This window comes from Neomonachus schauinslandi, chromosome 10 (genome assembly GCF_002201575.2).
Source record: "Neomonachus schauinslandi chromosome 10, ASM220157v2, whole genome shotgun sequence".
Lineage (NCBI taxonomy): Eukaryota > Metazoa > Chordata > Mammalia > Carnivora > Phocidae > Neomonachus > Neomonachus schauinslandi.
Window position 1 is genome coordinate 122,272,911 of NC_058412.1, and position 10,823 is coordinate 122,283,733.

Below are 10,823 nucleotides of genomic sequence, written 5' to 3' on the forward strand. Positions count from 1 at the left end.
GTGTGTGTGTGTGTGTGTGTGTGTGTGTGTGTGTGTGTGTGTGTGTGTAGGGGGCATTCTACAGCCTGCAGGACATTCAGCAGCATCCCTGACCTCTATCCACTAGAGGCTCGTAGCACCACCTCCACACCACACCAGTTGTGAAAGCCAGAAACGTCTCTAGACATGACCAGGTTCCTCGGCAAATGGTCCCTGTTTGAACCTCTGCCCTAGATACTAATATTATTAGAAAAGAAAATGTGAAAGTATAAATAAATTATTTAATTTGAAAGCTACACAAAAAGCCACTGATGATACCTGAGGTCAACATTCATAGAAAAGCAAAATTTAATTCCTAGAAAACTTGTCAAAATGTTTTTTTTTTAAGTATAAGAACTATTTTTTTGGGTAGATAAAACATATAAACCTTTGAGAAGGAAAGTTTTAAAAAGCAACAGGCATTCACAATATTGCAATTGGGAATTAAACTACAAACAGCATAGAGCAGGTTAAAAATATGATAATATTATCCTAGGTATATGCTATTAGTGCTAAAATCTGGATGAAGTAGACAGTTTAAAAAGTATGTATTTATGTAACTAACTTATATATGTAACTCAAGAAAGCATGGGACCCAAAGTAGCCATGGAAAATATTATGAAAATCAGTCTTTCAAAAAGCACATAATACAAATGACAGCATTTGCCAAAGATAACCCCTCCCCCCAAAAAAATGTAAGTGAAGAGAAACCTAAAAAAGAAAGTTCCTCAGAACTGAGGACACACCAGACAAATTCAAACAAATACATATCCAGGCAAGGATGGCGATGTTCAGATCAGACTCCACTGAATTGAAAGCAAAAGGGAGGTGCTTTACAATAATATTAACATTTAATCCATAATGAAGGCATAATTGGAGTTTTCCTTTTGCAATAAAAAACAACATCGAAGTCCCCAAACAAAACACTTTAAGTATTGAAGGAAGATTGTGATGGAAGCAGAAAAGTTGCAGGCAACTTAGACGTGCCAAAAAAGGAAGGGAGGAATCAAAATCATACCACGAGGCCACTAATGGAGCAGGTTAATCTGCACACAAGCTCACCCTGTTCCTGCGGCCTGTGGAGCAGACACAAAGTATAAACATATTTCGGTCCCAAAGGAAAGCTTACCACAGTCTCAAATGTGCAAGAAGTACAGACGATGTCCTTTGATCACTTGTGTTAGTAGAAATTAGTAGCAAAGGGAAAAGAAACAAACAAACAAAATGAACCTCTTAGAAATTTCAAAACTTTCTTTTTCCAAAACGTTTTTTAAACAACTCTTGGATGAAAGAAAATAAAAACTGAAATAGAAAATAAACACACAGTGGCGCCTGGGTGGCTCAGTCGGTTGAGCGACTGCCTTCGGCTCGGGTCATGATCCTGGAGTCCCGGGATCGAGTCCCGCATCGGGCTCCCTGCTCGGCAGGGAGTCTGCTTCTCCCTCTGATCCTCTTCCCTCTCGTGCTGTCTATCTCTCATTTTCTCTCTCAAATAAATAAATAAAATCTTTAAAAAAATAAAAATAAAAAAATAAACACACAGAAGAGAACGCTAATGAAAATCTTTCATGGTGAAATCTATGAGAAATGTCAAAGTCATGCCCAGAGGCAACTTCATGGCATTAGACATATTTCTAATGAAATAGAATGAAAAGAATGAATTAGAAACATGACCAAAATCGGGGAGGGAGCAGAAACAACAGTCACGCATCTTTTAGAATCAGAGGACGTAATTAATAAAGATACAGAAGATTAGATATTAAGGAATCAGAAAACGGAGAAGTGATAAACAATTTGAAATTTGATTCTTTTGAGGAGGAAGAAACCTCCCACATAATAAAAGGAGAAAATCCATGAAGGTTGCCTAATGAAGAAAATGTGCGAGGAAAACACAGCTACTCGGCGTCAGAAATAACAAAGGAAGATAAACACATGTGCAAAGGCAATAAAAATAATTACAAGAGTATGCAGATTGGTATGCCTCACTCCACTGTGTGTGTGTGTGTGTGTGTGTGTATTTAAAATATTTAGGTGAAAAGGACACACTGTTCCACATAGGTGTTTAGTGTGAGCACTGCTTGTACGTAAAAATCAGGAGCTTTCTTATATTCCCAAAATAACCAGTTAGAAATATCATAGGGAAGATTTAACAAGAAAATTACTGACTTGGAGGAAGAGAAGTACATAGCTTTATTAAGAGAATTATTTATTCTGTGTATTTTACAAACCCTTACACAATATATGGCTTACTAGGTGCCAGGCACATTTCATCCTAACCAACCCTTGAAGGTAGGTTTAATTATTATCTGCATTTTTCCGATGAAGAAACTGGGGCACAGAGAGGTTAAGTAACTTAGCCAGAGTCACCCAACTTATAAGTAGCCGGACCAGGCTTCAAAATGCAGTCCGCTTTGAGCCTCTGCGCTCTTTGCTGTTGGCCCGCACAGTGAATAAATGAAGAGACACACGTGTTCCAGGAAGGAGGATTTGATGTCACAAAACGATCAATTCGCTGCTGGTCTGAGCTCTCTAGCAAGGGCTGAGCTGCTGACCGGCTGTCCAGGGTGACTCTCAACAGAAGGCAAACTGTCAAGGAGCTGTAGGCCGCCCCCAGGTGCCCCAGTCTCTCAGGGGTCAGAGTAGAAGGGCCACACTCACCCGGGCCTGGGAAAGTGCAGCTCACATGGAGCTGGCCACCCTTCTCCTCGGCACGTCCCTGCTCTGAGTCCCGCCGTGTGTGGACGTGATGGTGGCGGGCAGGTCCTCTCTAACTCACCATGCCCTGTTCTCCTCTCTTAGATCCAGGAGATGGTCCACTCGGAGGTCGCCGCCTATGACTCGGGCCGGCCGGGGCCCCTGCTGGGCCGCCCAGCGATGCTGGCCAGCCACATGAGCGCCCTCAGCCAGTCCCAGCTCATCTCTCAGATGGGCATCCGGAGTGGCATCGCCCACAGCTCCCCGTCACCCCCAGGGAGCAAGTCAGCCACGCCCTCCCCCTCCAGTTCAACTCAGGAGGAGGAATCAGAAGCGCATCTTAAGGTAGGTAGGGCGGCCACGCAGGGCCCTAAGATGCCCTCCCGTCAGCAGGTGCCCGGGCCCTGCGTGGCAACGGGCATCACCTGCCTCGAGACCAGACCTCAAGAGTGCAACTGTGTCCTTTGCTGGAGGACACAGAGGAAGGAAATCAGCAGGTAGAAGAGGGCCCACCGGCCGGAGCCCCTGGGCAGTGGAAAAGGCCCTGCTTGGAATTTGGGATTTCTGGCTGTGGCCTCTAAGTTAGCGGAGCGTCCTTGCCAAGCTGTGCCCCTCCACTCCCACGGCCTTGTGTATAAAGCAGAGATGATACTCAGCCACGGCCAGGGGCTGGATGAGAGAATCCTGTGAAAACGTGAAGTCTTACTCCTCAGTGGCCAGTGGGTCATTTCAGGGACATTGATGGCATCGGCAAGATCCTCAGGGTCACATCTATGGTCACTTTGGCCTTTTAGGAGAAGATACTCTGACAAAGCTGTGCGGCCTAGCGAGGACACCCGGGCAGCACCGAAACTGACCCCCCCCCCACTGGGTACATGCCCCCCCTCCCCCCAGCATCCCTAGAGTCATGGGTGATCCTGCCTCTGAAGAACATGTCAGGGCTGAGGGGTCACCAGCTGTCCAGGCTTGTCCTTCCTTCGCACTGACAACTCTCCCTGGCTCCGGAAGGCACTGTGTTTTACTGGGGTGGAAAACAGAGGCCGGAGAGCCCAGGGATGGCCTCGCTCGCAGCGACTCTCCCAATGAGCCTGTGGCAGAACCTAAACTTGATCCCCCAACTCCCACCTCCCCTTCTGCTTCCTCAGAGCTCTCACCCTTTCCATGCAGTGGCCCTGCAGACGCCTGGCGGGGGGCAGTTTGGACCTGGCAGGGGCCCTGACTGCCTGGGCTGGGTGCGTGCCTCTGGGTCTGGTCCGGCTGCATCCCCAGGACAACTTGGTCTCTACAATAGGCCAGGCAGGAGCGGTTTTTATTTTCTTTTTTATTTAGCAGACACTGTTGGCGCCGAATACTGTTCTAAGCACATCATCAGCATTAACCCATGGGATCCTCATGATGGCCCTGTGTGGTCGGGGCCATTGTCCTCTCCGATTGGCAGATGGGAAAACCAAGGCCCCAGAGAGGTTACGTCAGTCTGGCTGCAGAGAGAGGCAGGAACAGGTGCAGCAGGGCTGCGGGCTTCCCCTCGCTGTCCCTCAGACATGCAGGCCTGAATTTTGCCCAGGGGCCCACGGATTCCCTATCAATTCCTGGTGTCACCTTCATCTGCTTGGTGCAGAGAGTGACCGTCTTCACTATAGGATCCAGGACCTTTGACCAAATTCCTGGTCCCTGTGGGGCCTGAGGGTCCTACCGGTGACCCACTGAGGTCTGTGGCAAGCATCCCTACATGGCTCCCATCCCATAAGCCCTGAGTCGCACACTCACAGGATTGCAGTCCTGCTTCCGAGGCCAGGCGTCCCCAGTGAGGCCGCACCCACCGAGTCACATAACCTCCTTCCCGTCCAGTCATTTCACAGGGCCCCGGGCACCAAGCCCCCTGCCCTAAGTCGCACACCTGGAAGTTGGTGGAAGACACCGATCTTTTGTGACTAAGGATCATCTTTGGGGATTATTTGTGATCACAAGAAGGGAGAATGGTTAAGAAAAATTGATATCCTCAAAACTGGGAAATAGGGCCGAGCACAGGGCTGCACACGCTTTCAACGGCCAACCGCATGCTGTCTGCAGGCTCGCGCGGGAGGCCCCAGATTCCCTAGGAGAACGTACGTTGTCAGGATTCATTACTCATGATCCATTCGGGGATTCTACACTCTGTAAAGGTACATGTTACCTTGGGAAAGAAGTGGCAGAGAGGTAAACAATTTTTGTCTGATTAAAAGGCAAATTAAGTTCTCCCTGTAGAGATGCAAATGACCTCTGCCCAGGAGAAAAGATTAAAAGCCCCAAAGGTGACCGTTTCATTGCTCTGTAGGGCAGGTTCTCTCATATTTCTTTGAGTCAACTTTGCCACCTTGCTGATTTTCATTCACGAGTGAAACAAAAACTCCAGGGTTCCTAGCTCCTACCCAGCACGTGTGTGTGTGTGTGTGCATGCGTCTGTGTGCTTGTGAGCGTGTGTGTGCACATGTGTGCACGTGAGCATGTGTGTGTGTTTGCCTCCCTCACCAGGGAGCGGTGAGCATGACAGCGTGGCCCACGCGTCCCGCGCTGGAGTCCAGGGTGGCACGTGCGCAGAGCCGGACAGGGGGGGGGGGGGCTGCTGAGGAAGGTCCCCTGCGCCTCAGGCTGGGGTGGGGAACCCGCAGGGGGAGGCCCTTGGCGTCTCTGCTTTCCTGACTCCTCTCACCTGTGCAGATGTCAGGAGAGAAGAGACCTTCAACTGACCCAGGAAAAAAGACCAAGAACCCAAAGAAGAAGAAGAAGAAGGACCCCAACGAGCCGCAGAAACCTGTGTCAGCCTATGCGCTCTTCTTCAGAGACACTCAGGCTGCCATCAAGGGACAGAACCCCAGTGCCACCTTCGGGGATGTGTCCAAAATTGTGGCCTCCATGTGGGACAGCTTGGGAGAGGAGCAGAAGCAGGTGAGTCTGTCCCTTCCGGGGCCCTCCCCCAGGGCGTTGAGGCCCTGGAGCCAATGACAGAGTTGGAATGTCTGAAATCAGGAAAAGCCTCCTGCTGGGGTCTCTCCTGGACTCAGTTTGCCCATCTGTAAGCTGGGAGGCTAGAGCCCTTCCGGGTCCGCTGTTTGCCAGCAGAGTTCACTAGCGGCTTAACCGTTCTGATTCCTGCTTCCTCTTCTGTTAAGCGAGAATAAGCATCTCTGTCCATCTTGTCCGTCCAGCCATGCCAGCCTGGAGTCCAGGCTTCCTCTCCCACTGACCATGCGCCTCTGGCCCTCTCAAGGGCGTCCAGGGAGAACAGGGAGCAGAACCAGCTCAGAGGCAAATGCCAGCTACCAGCGGCGGGACCTCCGGCTGATCGCCTGACCTCTCCCCAATGTTGCCCATGTCTTGGATCTTTCAGGCCTATAAGAGAAAGACCGAAGCGGCAAAGAAGGAGTATCTGAAGGCTCTGGCGGCCTACAGGGCTAGCCTCGTCTCCAAGGTAACACCCTGGCCCATCGGCCCAGCCCTGATAAGGGAGGCGCCGAGGCCCACGGGAATGGTCAGCGCCCTAGTTCCTGGAAAGGACGAATAAGCCCAGTGGGGTCACTTCTCCCGTGCACCCGCTGTGTGCCACGCTCATGCCGGCACTTTACGTGCATTTCATTTCACTTCATTCTTCCAGTGGGGTTGAGCAGCGGGCCTGAAATGAGGAGCGTAGGTGCCTTGTCTGGAAGCTGTCACAGAGCACAAGGCATGAGGGTCAGGCCGCAAAGGGCCAAGCAGGGAGGGCGTTCCAAGTTGAGGGAACAGCACAGGCAGAGGTGTAGAGGCTGGAGAGGAGCATGGAGGATGGCCCGGCTGGATGAGGCCGGCCTCACAGGCCAGGCTGAGGAGGCTGGGCTTCCTCACGGGCAGGAGAGCCCCAGGAATTAACGCAGGGGGTGGTTGGATGGTCAGAGCCAAGTGCACCGAGGCCCTGGGATTACCTCTGGTTTGCCCGTAGCTCCCCGCCAAGGGGCCAGAGAGCCAGCCACGGACCACGTCAGCGGGTTGCAGACCCAGCGGGTCTCACGGCCCAAGTTCTGGCTTATCCGTCTTCTCCAGAGTGACTGGTGTCTGTCTCCTTGCAGAGCTCCCCAGAGCAGGGTGAGACCAAGGGCACTCAGGCGAACCCGCCGGCCAAAATGCTGCCACCCAAGCAGCCCATGTATGCCATGCCGGGCCTGGCCTCCTTCCTGACGCCATCGGACCTGCAGGCCTTCCGCAGCGGGGCCTCTCCGGCCAGCCTGGCCCGGACGCTGGGCTCCAAATCCCTGCTGCCAGGCCTCAGCGCATCCCCGCCGCCGCCACCCTCCTTCCCGCTCAGCCCCCCACTGCACCAGCAGCTGCCCCTGCCACCCCACGCCCAGGGCGCTCTCCTCAGTCCGCCTGTCAGCATGTCTCCAGCCCCCCAGGCTCCGGTCCTGCCCACTCCCATGGCACTGCAGGTGCAGCTGGCTCTGAGCCCCTCACCTCCAGGGCCTCAGGTAAGCAGGGCCCAGTGGGAACGTGCTCTTCAGGACCCTGGGTGGGGAAGGCAGGCAGCTCGGGGTTTTGGATACCAGCCCGGGCCCTCACCGGCAGCACCACCTCGGCACCTTACCTCTCTGAGCCTCAGTCACCACATCCGTGAAATGGGTCTAGTACACCTTCCCTGAGGTGTACTGGCTGCAGCGAACAGTTGACAAGTTCCCAGTCTTCAGAGTCTTAGGACACCCCAGGCCCTCCTTCTCCTATCCTCCGTCCAGTTCTGCTCCCTGGCCCAAGGCGCTGAGGCCATGCAGCTTCTGCCGGGTCAGCCCCGGCCCCTGGCTCTCCCCAAAGCCTTGGAGGCCTGACCCACTGAACATTCCACAGACTCACGTGGCTCAGCACAACAACTCCATTTTGCAGACTGGGAAACTGAGGCCAGAAAAAGAAAGGCCCTGAAAGCAGAGCCCGTCACCCCCCAGATGCAGCTAGGAGAAGGGTTGAATTTTCCAAAAGGTGCTCTGCAGGGAAAAGGAAGAAGCATTCCAGGCAGAGAGGCAGAGGGGAGGCTTTGTAGAAGCCAGAGGAAGTGTCCCTGTGAACTCCCGCGGGCACGGAGAGTTCCTGCCCCCCCACTTGCCACCTGCGCTGTGCACCCCATCATCTCTGCCTTGCTCACCCGCCTCCTTCCCCCTTGGCAGGACTTCCCTCACATCTCCGAGTTCCCCAGCGGTTCGGGACCCCGCTCACCTGGCCCGTCCAACCCCCCGAGCAGCAGCGGGGACTGGGACAGCAGTTACCCCAGCGCGGAGTGTGGCGTCAGCACGTGCAGGTGGGTCCTCCCCGCCCCACCTCCGCTGATGCCGCCCCAGTGCCGCCCGAGCCGAAGAGGGGGCACGGGCCGCCCAGGGCTGGGGGGAGGCGAGGCCCCGCGGGTCACGGTGGCCCCGCGACCGTGCCTCATGGGCGCTGGCTGCCCGCCGTCTTCACGAGAAGACGCAGAACAAAGCAAGACCCCAGAAAGACTCAGCGGGTCTGATGCCAGGGCTCTGCTTGGGAAAGGGGCCCAGCTTCAGTCTGGCTGTATCTCTTGCTGTCCTGGTTTTCTCACGAGGGCCGCCTTGTGACACTCACGGATGGGTCATCTGTCTTCCGTCGGGTTCCCTAGAAGCGGAGCCTGGGCAGCAGGATTTGGGCGCCCTTGATGATGTGGAGGGAGGGCTTGCAGGAGAAAGGGAGGGAGGGAGGTGGGACAGGGCCAGGGAAGGAGCCAGCGGGGGGTATGCGCTCAGCCAGAGACTCCCTTCAGCCTGATCCCACCGCAGCTTGGTGCCGTGCACCGCCCACTGCGTCCCGCCTTGAGGTTAGGGCTTTTTGTTCCCTGGCTCAGTCAGCCGCTGGCTGTGGGCTGCCCCGGGGAGTGTGGCCCCTGGAGGAGGCAGTTCTCATCCAGCCCAGGGCAGCTCTGGAGCAGAGGCTGCTGGGAGGGCAGGAAAGGGGACCTGGGAAGGCACCCGCGGCGTCCACCGCACCCTCGGCGAAGGGCCAATGAGCCAACACTGGGAGTCACACACCTTACTGGGACCCCCACTGCTACAGCCCAGCACCCCCTGACACACCAACCCCCAGGCCACTTGGCTTCTCCGTGGTCCTTATGTGGACCTCAGCCTCTGGGCCTCCTCTCCCATCCTGCGCTCTTAGCCTCTTAGCCTTTCAACGGCACGCTAGCGGCCCTTCTTCTCGAAGGTCTTCCTGCTCCAAGAGTCAGTGACCTCTCATTTCAGCAGCTGAAGAGGGAAATGGGGCGGAGAGGGCACCCAATTCCTTTCCCCGCCAACCCTGACTCCCATTCCCCTGGCAAGGACCAATCCCGTGGCCACCCCTGGGGTCTCTGGCCCCAGCAGCGGCTCCACAGCCTGGAAGGCATGATGTGTGGGGGACAGGCAGCTTCGGCTGCCCCTAGCCCCGGCCGTTGGCCTTTCTGCCCCTCACCAGCCAGCCTGCCAGTGAGCCAGCAGACACAGCCCGTGGCCCACGGCCGACGGCCGGTGCCCGGTGGGAGTCTACCTGCGCGGGCAGACTCGGCTCAGCCCGAATCCCCTTCCCCACCCCCCCAGCAGGTGCAGGCCCTCCCACCCCTGCCCTCTTGCCGGAGACTTCCTTCCCAGTCAGAGTGTGGGGCTGAGGGCTCTTTAATGGACATTATGGAACGTGTCCGAGCTTCCCCCCAACACGGAGGGCAGACCACTGCAGTGCCCTGCTTTACTTAATTTTTTTAAAATGAGGGAGACCTGGCGTATTAGTTGCGGGTGTACCGCATACGCTCTGCAGTAGGCTGGTGTGTGCTGGGGACTGACCACCCCCGGAGTCTAGGCAACACCTGTGGCCGCTCACTTAGATGCTTTCCTTGTCCGGTGATAACTTGTAAGAGCTACTCTCTTAGCAACTTTCAAATACAGAAACTTACAAAAATGCAGTGTTACTAACTGTAGTCCCAACGCAGCACATGGCATTCCCCAGGCTTACTCATCTTCTCCCTGGAAGCTTATACTTCTGACCCTTCCCCCATTTTACCCATCCCCCCACCCCCCGGCAACCAGCATTCTGTTCTCTGGCTCTGTCAGCTTGGTTTGGGGTTTGCGTAGGTCCCACATGTAAGTGAGATCCCCCGATACTCGCTACTCGTCTTCCTCGGACTTACTTCACTTGGCATGATGGCCTCAAGGTCCCCCTGGCTCTCCATGAGGGAGCGCCCTATTTTAAAAACACAGAAGGCGCCTTCCTCTGATTCTATGTGAAGTTTGCAAATGACTAAGCACGGACCGAGAGCCAGGCGGTGTTGGGACCACCTTCCCGCAGGGCGGAGGCCCGGGTGGTCCCCAGCCAGGATTCCAGGAGGGCAGCTAGGCTGGTGGCTTATGGCCCGTCGGGGGAGGGACCTGCGCGCCCCCTCCCGTCCTCAGAGGGGCAGCGGGCGCCTCCGGGCTGGGGGTGAAGGGGGCGCCTCCAGGGTGGGGCTGAGGCTAGCGAGCAGGTGGCCTGGCGCTGCCCCCAGGCCCGGCTGGGCTCCCACGGCTCTGACAGCCCTCCTCTCTCCCCAGCCTGCTCCCCAGGGATAAGTCGCTCTACCTCACCTAATCCCGCCTCCCCTGTCCTCCCTGAGGCTTGCTGGAGGGGCACCGCTCAGCGCCTGAAGGGCCCACAGCAGGAGGGAAGCCCGGGCAGGAAGCAGGATGACCGGGAAGAGAGCAGTGACACAACGACGACGCCCCAGGGCCGAGTCTCCTCCTCGACCTCCCCGCAGACCCTGCGGAGGCGGCCCGCCGCCCGCCCGCAGCACCCGCGGGAACCTCCTGCCCCCCACCTGCCTGCTCCAGGGCTACCGCGGACCCCGCCCCTCGCCCTGCACTCCGCGCTCCGCGTCTGGACGTCCGGCCCCAGCCCACGCTCCCGGGGCTGCCCCCGCCCGGAGGGGCCGCCTTCCGACCGAAACGCACCCCCAGAGGCATGGGCCCGGCCGCCCGGCCGAGGACGCGCGAATGCGGCTTCACCGAGTGAACACAGATCGCCGAACCTCTGAACTGTTGGCTCCATGTAAGTAGTTGCCTAAGTGTTTTAGAACCGTGCTGAAGACGTCGTCGATAAGATGATTT

The 10,823-nt window shown here is 55.9% G+C and overlaps 1 protein-coding gene across 2 annotated transcripts in view; it reads left to right on the plus strand.

Annotated features, from left to right (window-relative positions):
- Positions 1 to 10,428, plus strand: part of TOX2 (TOX high mobility group box family member 2) — a 129,906-nt gene extending 119,478 nt beyond the window's left edge. The window contains exons 4-9 of one of the 2 annotated variants that reach the window (XM_021689128.1): positions 2,818 to 3,057; positions 5,410 to 5,637; positions 6,080 to 6,160; positions 6,792 to 7,187; positions 7,872 to 8,002; positions 10,272 to 10,428. In XM_021689128.1, coding sequence (XP_021544803.1) covers positions 2,818 to 3,057; positions 5,410 to 5,637; positions 6,080 to 6,160; positions 6,792 to 7,187; positions 7,872 to 8,002; positions 10,272 to 10,308 — 1,113 coding nt within the window. In that variant the 3' untranslated portion in view covers positions 10,309 to 10,428. The remainder of the gene's footprint in view (positions 1 to 2,817; positions 3,058 to 5,409; positions 5,638 to 6,079; positions 6,161 to 6,791; positions 7,188 to 7,871; positions 8,003 to 10,271) is intronic. The other variant, XM_021689129.1, reaches the window with a different exon arrangement.
- The last annotated feature ends 395 nt before the right edge of the window (positions 10,429 to 10,823 follow it).